This window comes from Artemia sp. Qi Xiang Cuo, chromosome 20, assembly GCF_049724085.1.
Source record: "Artemia sp. Qi Xiang Cuo chromosome 20, ASM4972408v1, whole genome shotgun sequence".
Lineage (NCBI taxonomy): Eukaryota > Metazoa > Arthropoda > Branchiopoda > Anostraca > Artemiidae > Artemia > Artemia sp. Qi Xiang Cuo.
Genome location: NC_142813.1, coordinates 34,244,825 through 34,257,655, shown reverse-complemented (window position 1 = coordinate 34,257,655; position 12,831 = coordinate 34,244,825). Strand labels below are relative to the sequence as shown.

The following is a 12,831-nucleotide window of genomic DNA, read 5'->3' as shown; positions in this document are numbered from 1 at the left end:
AGCCCAGTGGTCCTGTGGGGTCCGGTGGAGGACGTTTGGGGTCCGAGGGGACCCTTGGGGGCCGGTTGGCCCTTTGGGAGCCCGGGGGACCTTTGAGGACCAGGGGAGGGCCTTTGGGGGTCTGAGGAGGGCGTTTGGGGGATAACATTTCGAAATTTTTACTTTTTAGTTTACTTTTTGCGGCGCATCCCTGCGGCGCATTCCTGCGGCGCATCCTGCGGCGCATTCCTGCGGCGCATCCTGCGGCGCATCGCGGCGCATCCTGCGGCGCATCCTGCGGTGCATTCCTGCGGCGCATCCTGCGACGCATCCCTGTGGCGCATCCCTGCGGCGCATCCCTGTGGCGCTTCCTCCGACCCGCGGCGCATCCCCCTGCGGCGCATCCCCATGCGGCGCACTCCTGGCCCGTGGCGCTTCTCGGGCCCGGGGGACTTTTGAGGACCGGGGGGAGGGCCCCTGGGGTCCGGGGTGCCTTTTGGGGATCCGGGGGCCCTTTGAGGACCAGAGGAGGGCCTTTGAGGGTCTGAGGAGGGCGTTTGGGGGCGCCGGTGGCCCTTTGGGAGCTTGGGGGGCCTTTGAGGACCGGGGGCTTCCTTCGGGGTTGGGGTAGGAGGATCGGAACCCTTTGGGGTTGGGATAGAGGACCTCACAACACTGTTCAAATAGAACTTGTGTATTATAACGACCACAGAGTTTCACCATTAAATTCTCTTCTAAAATCTCTTCAAAAATCTTCTTTTAAAATGTCTCTAACTATTTCGCCGAAATAGTTCCATAACCTGTCTAAAACAGTTTCGCCCAAATAATCCCTAAACGTAATTCAGCGTGTTCCTTTTGTTTTTGGCATCTCTGCGCTCATGCATTTCAAATTAATAAGAAACCTGATTCCCGCGCTAAAACAATTCATCGCTAAGATGTTTCTTGGAGAATTGTTTCCATGGCCTTTGGCTATTAATATCCTTTGGAGTTCGACCAAAAGAGTTGTTTCCGAGGCAAAGACATTAATGACTTGGATCTATTCCTGGAGAATCGTTTCTATGCGAAAATTTTTAAAGTCTGACAGATGATGTCATTGGTTGATTGATCTGTCAAGAAAGGGGAATTAATTTGTTGTTTCTAAGGGGAATTATTGATTCACGATAGGTGAATTGAGGTCGACAGCACAGGTGTTCCAAGGTCGATGTTGTTGTTGTTGTAAGTTCACGCTCTCAGCGAATGTCAAGGTCGATGTTGTTGTTGTTGACACCTTGGAAATTTAGGTCATTGTCCCACATTAACCACGTGTTCTCCCTAATGACTCTATGCCCATATATGGTGTACTGTCCGGGCTGGTACCCCCATCTCTACTTAAGGCATCTCAGCAATATCCCAAGAACGACTGAGGGTATTATGTTCAAACTTTCGGGGCTACTTCTGCTCTTAAAATTTAACCAAATAAAATAGCGTAAGTGTATCCAAGCTATCAAAGAAAGTAAAGAGATTTTTTTGCGAATGGTATCAAGTTTTCCATTTCAGGTCAACTACAGGAGGTATAAAACTAAATTAAAACAGTATTATTTGTGTCCAGATTTTTAAAAGGGTGTATGTTGTTAAAAATTGCTGAAAATATTTCTCCAGCATCCAAATAGCAGGCCAAACTATAAAGTCTTAAAAAACAAAAGATTTAAAGTATCATTTTCTTTTTTCCCTGAAAAGACTACGTCAATATAAAACGAAGAGAAATTAATTAAAAAAACTTTTTCTACAAAATAAGTTTTTTAAAGAAAAGTAAAGAACTCCATTAAACAAAAAAAGAGCAAAAGTAAAATCAAATAATCTAACAAGCGTGAAACTACCAAAAATCAGCATCGATAAATAAATGAAACCCAAAACGAACAGAAATTACAATAAATAGCCGAGTTAAACTCAAAACGAGCAGAAATTAACATAAGTTCGGCGCGAAACCCAAATGCCTTCCCAAGGCCAGAACAAAATTTGCACTTTACTGAAAAAATACAAATGAATGTGCATTGTCAGTTGAATATACACATACTGATATTTAGTAATCAAAATGTTAATATTATTTAATTTATTGAAGTTATAAAAGTAAAAACATTTATATTTTTTCAATAAAGTGCAAATTTTGTTCTGGCCTTACATGCTCCAAGGGCATAACTTACAACCCTTGCCCTGGGGGTTGTGGGGGGATGGGTTGTCATCCTTAAAAACCCAATTTTCAAAACTTTCAACTGCGTTAAATAAAATGGCTATCTAAAAATTTTAATTGGATGTGTTTGGGGAAAAGGTGGCGTAAGAGGGGGGTTAGTTGCCCTCAAATCACTTTCGCCTATTAAAAAGGGCACTAGCCCTTTGAATTTCCAATCGAATGAACCCTTTTTCAAGCTTCTACGACAATGATTTCAATTAAAACCTAATATGCCCCCAGGGCATAACGTATAACCCTTGCCCTGAAGATTGTGACTGGAGTGTCCTGCTCAAAGGTATAACTTCCTGAACTTTAAACAGCGTGGAACAAAATGGATATATGAAAATTTTGATTCGATATGTTTGGGGAAATGGTGGGCGTGGAAAAGGTGTTAGTTGCTTTCCAATTACTTTTGACTATTAAAAAGGGTACTAGCTATTTCAATTTCCAATCGAATGAGCCCTTTTGAAGTTTCTACTACAACACGTGCTATATAAGTCTGATATGCCCCCAGGGCATAACTTACAATCCTTGCCCTGAGAGCTTTAGGGGAGTGTCCTCCTCAAAAACATAATTTCTATCTGAAAATCCACAACACTGAACAAAATGGCTATCTAAAAATTCTGATTGGATGTGTTTAGGGAAGAGGTGCGCGTGAGAGGGGGGCTATTTGCCCTCAAATCACTTTCGACCATTAAAAAGGGCACTAGCCCTTCGAATTTCAAATCGAATGAGCACTTTGTTAACTTTCTACGACACAGATTTCAATAAAAACTTATATCCCCCCAGGGCATAACTTATAACTCTTGCCCTGAAGACTGTGGGGGGAGTGTCTTGCTCAAAGGTATAATTTCCTGAACATTAACTGCGTGGAACAAAATGGCTATCTCAAAATTTAGAATGGATGTGTTTGGGGAAATGGTGGGCGTGGAATGGGTGTTAGTTGCCTTCCAATTACTTTCGAATATTAAAAAGGGCACTAGCCATTTCAATCTCTAATCGAATGAGCCCTTTTTGAAGTTTCTACGACACCGCGTTCTATAAGAACTTTATATGCCCCCAGGGCATAACTTACAACCCTTGTCCTGAGGGCTGTGAGGGGGTTGTCATCCTCAAAGACCTAATTTACAGAACTTAAAACTATGTTGAATAATGTTGATTGGATGTGTTTGGGGAAAAGGTGGGCGTGAGAGGGGGGTTAGTTGCCCTCCAATCACTTTCGAGTATTAAAAATGACACTAGCTCTTTGAATATCCAATTGAATGAGCCTTTTTTGAAGTTTCTACGACAACGACTTCTATAAAAACCTTATATGCCCCAAGGGCATAACTTACAACCCTTGCCCTGAGGGTTGTGGGGGAGTTTCCTCCTCAAAAACATATTTCCTATCTGGAAATCAACTATGCTGAACAAAATGAGTATCTCAAAATCTTGATTGGATGTGTTTGGGGGAATGATGAGCGTGGGGGGCTAGTTGCCCTCCAATCACTTTCGACTATCAAAAAGGGCACTAGCCCTTTAAATTTCCAATCTAATGAGCCTTTTTTGAAATTTCTACGACAAAACCTATAAAAAAACTTTTATGCCCCCAGGGCATAATTTAAAACCCTTGCCCCGAGGGTTGTGGGGGAGTGTCCTCCTCAAAAAGACATTTTTCATCTGGAAATCAACTACGCTGAACAAAATGGCTATCTCAAAATTTTGATTGGATGTGGGTGGGGGAATGTTGGGCGGGGGGGGGGGGCTAGTTGCCCTCCAATCACTTTCGAGTATTAAAAAGGGCACTAGCTACTCCAATTTCCAATCGAATGAGCCCTTTTCGAAGTTTCTAAGACAACATTTTCTATAAAAACCTTATATGCCCCCAGGCCGTAACTTAAAACCCTTGCCCCGAGGGTTGTGGGGGAGTGTCCTCCTCAAAAACATATTTTCTATCAGGAAATCAACTACGCTGAACAATAGCTATCTCAAAATTTTGATTGGATGTGTTTGGGGGAATGATGGGCGTGGGGGGAGGGAGGCTAGTTGCCCTCCAATCACTTTCGACTATTAAAAAGGGTACTAGCCCTTCGAATTTCTAATCGAATGAGCCTGTTTCTAAGTCTCTACGACAAGCCTTCTATAAAAACTTATATGGCTCCAGGGCATAACTTACAACCCCTGCCCCGAGGGTTGTGGGGGAGTGTCCTCCTCAGAAACATATTTTATATCTGGAAATCAACTACGCTGAACAAAATGACTATCTCAAAATTTTGATTGGATGTATTCGGGGGAATGAGGGGCGTGGCGGGGGGCGCTAGTTGCCCTCCAATCACTTTCGATTATTACAAAGAGAACTCTTTGAAATTCCATTCGAATTAGCCTTTTTTGAAGTTTCTACGACAACGCTTTCTATAAAAACCTTATATGCCCCCAGGGCATAACTTACAACCTTTGCCCTGAGGGTTGTGGGGGAGTGTTCTCCTCAAAAAGATATTTTCTATGTGGAAGTCAACTACGCTGAATAAAATGGCTATCTCAAAATTTTGATTGGATGTGTTTGGGGGAATGATGGGCGTGGCGGGTGGGGCTAGTTGACGTCCAATCCCTTTCGACTATTAAAAAGGGCACTAGCTACTCAAATTTCCAATCGAATGAGCCCTTTTTCAAGCTTCTACGACAAAGATTTCAATTAAAACCTTATATGCCCTCAGGGCATAACGTATAACCCTTGCCCTGAAGACTGTGGGTGGTGTGTCCTGCTCAAATGTATAATATCCTGAACTTTAAACTGCGTGGAACAAGATGGCTATCTAAAAATTTGGATTCGATATGTTTGGGGAAATGGTGGCTGTGGAAGCGGTGTTAGTTGTCTTCCAATAACTTTCGACGATTAAAAAGGGCACTAGCCATTTCAATTTCCAATCGAATGATCCCTTTTTGAAGTTTCTAAGACAACGCGTTCTATAAAAGTCTTATGTGCCCCCAGGGCATAACTTACAATCCTTGCTCTGAGAACTGTGGGGGAGTTTCCTCCTCAAAAAAATAATTTCTATCTGGAAATCCACAACATTGAACAAAATGGTTATTTAGAAATTTTGAGTTCATGTGGTTGGGGAAAAGGTGGGTGACATAGGGGGGCTATTTGTTCTCAAATCACTTTCGACCATTAAAAAGGGCACTAGACCTTTGAATTTCAAATCGAATGAGCCCTTTGTCAAGTTTCTACGACACAGATTTCAATAAAAACTTTTATCCCGCCAGGGCATAACTTATAACTCTTGCCCCGAGGGTTGTGGGGGAGTGTCCTCCTCAAAAAGAAATTTTCTATCTGTAAATCAACTACGCTGAACAAAATGGCTATCTCAAAATTTTGATTGGATGTGTTTGGGGGAATGATGGGCGGGGGGAGGGAGGGGGGCTAGTTGCCCTCCAATCACTTTCGACTATTAAAAAGGGCACTAGCTACTCTAATTTCCAATCGAATGAGCCCTTTTCGAAGTTTTTACGACAACGTTTTCTATAAAAACCTTATATGCCCCCAGGCCATAACTTAAAACCCTTGCCCCGAGGGTTGTGGGGGACTGTCCTCCTCAAAAACATATTTTCTATCAGGAAATCAACTACGCTGAACAATGGCTATCTCAAAATTTTGATTGGATGTGTTTGGAGGAATGATGGGCGTGGGGGAGGGAGGGTGCTAGTTGCCCTCCAATCACTTTCGACTATTAAAAAGGGTACTAGCCCTTCGAATTTCCAATCAAATGAGCCTGTTTCGAAGTTTCTACGACAAAGCCTTCTATAAAAACTTATCTGGCTCCAGGGCATAACTTACAACCCCTGCCCCGAGGGTTGTGGGGGAGTGTCCTCCTCAGAAACATATTTTATATCTGGAAATCAACTACGCTGAACAAAATGACTATCTCAAAATTTTGATTGGATGTATTCGGGGGAATGAGGGGCGTGGCGGGCCCCGCTAGTTGCCCTCCAATCCCTTTTGATTATTAAAAAGGGCACTAGCCCTTTGAATTTCCAATCGATTTTGCCTTTTTGGAAGTTTCTACGACAACGCTTTCTATAAAAACCTTATATGCCACCAGGGCATAACTTACAACCCTTGCCCCGAGGGTTGTGGGGGAGTGTCCTCCTCAAAAAGATATTTTCTATTCGGAAATCAACTACGCTGAACAAAATAGCCATCTAAAAATTTTGATTGGATGTGTTTTGAGGACTGAGGGGCGTGGGGGGGGGGGCTAGTTGCCCTACAATCACTTTTGACTATTAAAAACGGTACTAGCCCTTTGAATTTTCAATCGAATGAGCCCTTTTTCAAGCTTCTACGACAAAGATTGTAATTAAAACCTTATATGCCCCCAGGACATAACGTATAACCCTTGCCCTGAAGACTGTGGGTGGAGTGTCCTGCTCAAAGGTATAATTTCCTGAACTTTAAACTGCGTGGAACAAGATGGCTATCTAAAAATTTGGATTCGATATGTTTGGGGGAAATGGTGGGCGTGGAAGGGGTGTTAGTTGCCTTCCAATCACTTTCGACTATTAAAAAGGGCACTAGCCATTTCAATTTCCAATCGAATGAGCCCTTTTTGAAGTTTCTAAGACGACGCATTCTATAAAAGTCTTATGTGCCCCCAGGGCATAACTTACAATCCTTGCTCTGAGAATTGTGGGGGAGTGTCCTCCTCAAAAACATAATTTCTATCTGGAAATCCACAATACTGAACAAAATGGCTACCTAAAAATTTTGATTGGATGTGTTTAGGGAAACGGTGGGCGAGAGAGGGGGGTAGTTGCCCTCAAATCACTTTCGACAATTAAAAAGAGCATTAGACCTTTGAATTTCAAATCGAATGAGCCCTTTTTCAAGTTTCTACGACACAGATTTCAATAAAAACTTTTATCCCCTGAGGGCATAATTTATAACCCTTGCCCTGAAGACTGTGAGGGAGTGTCTTGCTCAAAGGTATAATTTCCTGAACTTTAACTGCGTGGAACAAATTGGCTATATCCCCAGGGCATAACTTATAACCCTTGCCCTGAAAACTGTGGGGGGAGTGTCTTGCTCAAAGGTATAATTTCCTGAACTTTAACTGCGTGGAACAAAATGGCTATCTCAAAAATTTTAATGGATGTGTTTGTGGAAATGGTGGACGTGGAAGGGGTGTTAGTTGCCTTCCAATTACTTTCGAATATTAAAAAGGGCACTAGCCATTTCAATTTCTAATCGAATGAGCCCTTTTTGAAGTTTCTACGACAACGCCTTCTATAAAAACCTTATATGCCCCCAGGACATAAGTTAAAACCCTTGCCCCGAGGGTTGTGGGGCAGTGTCCTCCTCAAGAATATATTTTCTATTTGGAAATCAACTACGCTGAACAAAATGGCTATCTCAGAATTTTGATTGGATGTGTTTGGGGGAATGATGGGCGTGGGCGGGGGGGGGGGGGGGTAGTTGCCCTCCAATCAATTTCGACTATTAAAAGGGGCACTAGAACTCTCAATTTTCAATCGAATGAGTCCCTTTTGAAGTTTTTACGACGACCCCTTCCATATGAAGTTCCCTGCTCTAAAGGAAAAAATAATTCATAGTACAATGTGCCAACATCATTCTTATATGCCCTCAGGGCATAACTTAAAACCCTTGCCCCGAGGGTTATGGGGGAGTGTCCTCCTCAAAAACATATTTTCTCATCTGGAAATCAACTACGCTGAACAAAATGGCTATCTCAAAATTTTGATTGGATGTGTTTGGGGGAATGATGGGCGTAGGGGGGGGGGGAGCTAGTTGCCCTCCAATCACTTTCGACTATTAAAAAGGGCACTAGCCACCCCAATTTCCAATAAAATGAGCCCTTTTCGAAGTTTATACGAAAACTCCTTCGATACGAAGTGCCTGTCGAAAAAAAAAAAAAAAATTGTGACCACATCGTTCTTTACTTAGGCAGCGCTAGCGCTCTGCCTATGATAAATAATAAATAGTACATTGTGCAAACATCGCTCTTATATGCCCTTAGGGCATATAAACCCTTGCCCCGCGGGTTGTGGGGGAGTGTCCTCCTCAAAAACATATTTTCTATCTGGAAATCAACTACGCTGAACAAAATAGCTATCTCCAAATTTCGATTGGATGTGTTTTGGAAAATGATGGGCGTGGGGGGGCTAGTTGCCCTCCAATCACTTTCGACTATTAAAAAGTGCACTAGCCCTTTGAATTTCCTATCGAATGAGCCTTTTTTGAAGTTTCTATGACAACGCCTTATATAAAAACCTTATATGCTCCCAGGGCACTACTTAAAACCCTTGCCCTGACGGTTGTGGGGAGTGTCCTTCTCAAAAACATATTTTCTATCTGGAAATCAACTACACTGAACAAAATGGCTATCTCAAAATTTTGATTGGATGTGTTTGGGGGAATGATGGGTGTGGCGGGGGGGGGGGCTAGTTGCCCTCCAATCACTTTCGACTATTAAAAAAGGTACTAGCCCATCGAATTTTCAATCGAATGAGCCTGTTTTGAAGTTTATACGACAACACCTTCTATAAAAACCTTATATGGCCCCAGGGCATAACTTAAAACCCTTGCCCTGAGGGTTTTGGGGGAGTGTCCTCGTCAAAAACATATTTTCTATCTGGAAATCATTTCCGCTGAACAAAATAGCTACCTCAAAATTTTGATTGGATGTGTTTTGGGGAATGATGGGCATGGGGGGTGGGGGCTAGTTGCCCTCCAAACACTTTCGACTATTAAAAAGCGCCCTAGAACTCTCGATTTCGAATCGAATGAGCCCCTTTTGAAGTCTCTACGACGACCCCTTAAATATGAAGTGCCCTGCTCAAAAGTAAAAAAATAATATATGGTACATAGTGCCAACATTATTCTTATATGCCCTCAGAGCATAGCTTAAAACCCTTGCCCCGAGGGTTGTGGGGGAGTGTCCTCCTCAAAAATATATTTTCTATTTGAAAATCAACTACGCTGAACAAAAATACTATCTCAAAATTTTGATTGGATATGTTTGGGGTAATGGTGGGCGTGGGGGGGGGCTAGTTGCCCTTCAATCACTTTCGACTATTAAAAATGGCAAAGGCCACTCCAATTTCCAACCGAATAAGCCTTCTTTGAAGTTTTTACGACAACTCCTTCGATATGAAGTGCCTGTCGAAGAAAAAAAACACATTGTTGCCACATCGTTCTTTCCTTCGCGCTGCCTATGATCACTTTCCGACCCATTCAGGAACGACATGCTTTTCGTTCGCCGTGGACGGGGAAAGAGCAAAATCTTTCGTAATCTGTCATCCTTTGTCCATAAAGCATGGCCTAGCCTTCTTAACCTTTTTTTTCATTATGGCCCTAGAAAGTATATTCGCTTTTTACTAGGTTGCAGCTACTGCTGCAACCACGATATATGAGTCCCTATAACTAATCCTTAGACAATGTATTTGGAGGTATATTTAACAAATCTTCCTCAGCCGTTCTAAGCGCCCAGGTTTCAAAGATGTACTTGATCACTGTCACTACCGTGGCTTAAAATATATTAATCTTAGTTTGCTGACTCATCTTCTAATTCCTCAAAAAAAAATTTTAGCTGCGGAGAAAAAAAAACCCTCACCTTTGCTATTCTATTTTTTATAACTTTCAGCATCCATCATTTACAAAAAAAAAACTACCCAGATAGGTTCACCCTAATTTTATCATTGTCTAAGCGACTTAGTCTTCTTAAAATTAATTTTCAAACCTATTATTGCACCCCTAATCTCTAAAAGTCTTTTAAAATTCATTATTTGGAATACCATACAAGAATAGGACCTTCACTAAGGCTTTTTTTTTACCTGAATCATATGGCTGTTCATTATCTACAAAACCGAGGAATAAAGATGTCTGGTATTTCAGGCACTTCATCAATTCTTGGCCAAAGAGTCCCAAAGCTGTTCCTCGATAGCCTGTGTGCTTCCCCTTATGCGGAGATCTGTTTGGATCTCCTTATGCTTGAACGATGTGATTAAAGCCATTTAAACAGACATCGTTTCTTGATTAGTATCTCTGCAACCCCTTCCTTTTTTTAAAAAATAGACCCTTGTTTTTGCTAGGGATTAGGGTAAAAAGTTAATTCGCATTCTATTATTAAACAACCCTGATGTCTGGAGTAGACATCACATTCCAATGTACTAGTTTGACGGTAAATATAATAAAAAGTTACAACCTCGTTAAAGTGAAGTCAAAACAGATGCCAAAATCGGAGCCAAAGAGTGAAAGGTTGGTCGATCCTTCCTCTCCTCTTCCAATACAACACTATGGTTAAATGGTTAAACACTTCCACTATAATGGTTAAAACTTTACCTGCAGCATCTCTTAGTCTAACTATCACCATGCAAAGTAATTTGCTTTGTACAGAAATCAAAAGTATGTCTCTGTAATGACCAAACCTACTCTTATCACCGTTTTTATATAAAACAGTTCAAAAGTTTTCCTAATATCACTAAATACTTAGTGCAAAGTTAAAAGTCTTGCAGTACAAACCTACAAGAGGAGACACCCCACACTGAGTACTTCAAGAATAGCTTTCAAGTCTCATAGACATAACACTAGGGAGCAAACGTATTTGATAACTGACTAATTAAAAAAGTTACCATTCTAAAAGTAAACAATTGAGAGCAAAAATTGTTAGCACAATAATAAGAACTATTCAGAGGCCAATTGAAGCCAGTCCACAAAACAAACATGTAAAATTTGAGAAGAATGGATATGGTAACATATATTCAAAGCAAGCATACACCAGTTTATGAGCTAGAGTCACAGAAAAGCTATGGCCATAACACCAGATGAATCGTATGTTTATTCATTAAAAACAAAAAAAATTTTTTAAACACGAAAAACGGGTTTTAATTTTCTAACAAGCAGTGAACTACAAAACAATTAATTATGCACAAAAGCTCCGAATATTTCGGCCCCACATCCGGGAGCCTTTCTCAACGGAAAAAAAAAAAAAAATAAATAAAGCAAAAAAAAAACAACTTAAATTACATTACAATAAAACATACTAAACACATAAAGAGAACAAAGAGCAAAAACGAAAGAAAAATATAAAATAAATAAGAACAAAACTCACATATTAATTAAACACTTCCATGCACTGAATGTCTTTCAACTGGCTTTCAGTTGAAAGACATTCAGTGCATGGAAAGTGTTTAATTAATATGTGAGTTTTGTTATTTATATTTTTATTTGTTTTATTGTTCTTTATGTGTTTAGTATGTTTTATTGTAATGTAATTTAAGTTGTTTTTTTGCTTTATTTATTTATTTTTTTTTCCGTTGAAAAGGCTCCCAGATGTGGGCGAAATATTCGGAGCTTTTGTGCATAATTAATTGTTTTGTAGTTCACTGCTTGTTAGAAAATTAAAACCCGTTTTTCGTGTTTAAAAATTTTTTTTTGTTTTTAATGGAAAAGCAGTGTGGTCTAAGAAATTATTTATGTTTATTCATTCAGAGTGATGACCTATGTATTTATTTAATCATAAAAAAAAATCCTGTTTCTTTTTTTATCCTCTTTTCCAAAGTGTTTGTAAAACGGTTCATAAATAAACTCTTATTACTATAATTATCACTTTCAGTTTTGATGTGAAAGCACCAATCATCTGGTGAAATGATGTCTTGAATATTTTAGTGCTTGCTTCTGTGCTTCGGTATGACAAAATCAACTTAAATTGTCAACTTGGTGTTTACTTAATCCTTATTTTAAGAGAATCACCTTGTAAATAGAAAACCATAGGATTCAAGTGCTTTGAAACTGATATCTAAAGAATTTAAAAAGAAAGAGAGGATTTGGTCAGATTGGCTTCTGAAATACTCACGCCAGGAGATCCAAAAGATCCATTAAAAAAAAAAATTCTTGGTATTTCAATTTAAATATTAATTCTTTATTTTAGACGGGGCTATAAATTTTGAGAATTGAGATGCTTGCAGTAACTAATTTTTCAATAAAAACTATTCGATTTTATACTTTATATTGCTATATTATTATTATTTATTGCTTATTCAACACTGCGAAAAATCAATATGACCTACATAACAAAGAATATCTGTTCTTCAATCTCCCACAAGAAAAGAAGATTTAAAGTGGTGAAATGAAGAATTCTAACAAGAAAAAAAAAACATCTTACTTTTAAGCGAACAAGCGCCAACAATAACGTTCCTGTAAACCTGATAATAGACGGACCAATTTCCAACTCAACATAAATCGAGTCTGGCTCAAGAAGACTCGGCTCAACATTGTTTTGCTGGCGCACTAACTTTCCTCCTTGGTTTTTGTCTGGTGCTCGTATAGGAGTCAAAAGGACAAATTCTCGCTCTGGGGTTGACATTAGGGACAAGGCTGGTGGGCCCGGAGGAGACATTGGGTGGTAATTGAAGTCAAATTTGAGTGCAATTATTGGCACAGACCAGCAATGAAGCCATCCTTCGCTTAATTTAATATACCGTTGATACCTATAATGCACAGTTATTAGGAAGAATAATAATAAAAAAAAAAATGAGACACTAAACTAGATCACAAGCTCAAACCTATGAGGAGAGGCTACCCAATTTAAAACTTCTCCCCCTAAAAATTTGGAAATGCTCGGGCATTTTTGTGTTGATGGACCCACGGCCCA

The 12,831-nt window shown here is 40.1% G+C and overlaps 1 protein-coding gene across 1 annotated transcript in view; it reads right to left on the bottom strand.

Moving 5' to 3' along the window:
* tweek (transmembrane protein KIAA1109 homolog tweek) overlaps positions 1 to 12,831 on the bottom strand; it is a 371,152-nt gene that overhangs the window by 254,825 nt on the left and 103,496 nt on the right. The window contains exon 11 of the mRNA XM_089106227.1: positions 12,343 to 12,667. Within this exon, the coding sequence (XP_088962353.1) occupies positions 12,343 to 12,667 (325 nt within the window). The remainder of the gene's footprint in view (positions 1 to 12,342; positions 12,668 to 12,831) is intronic.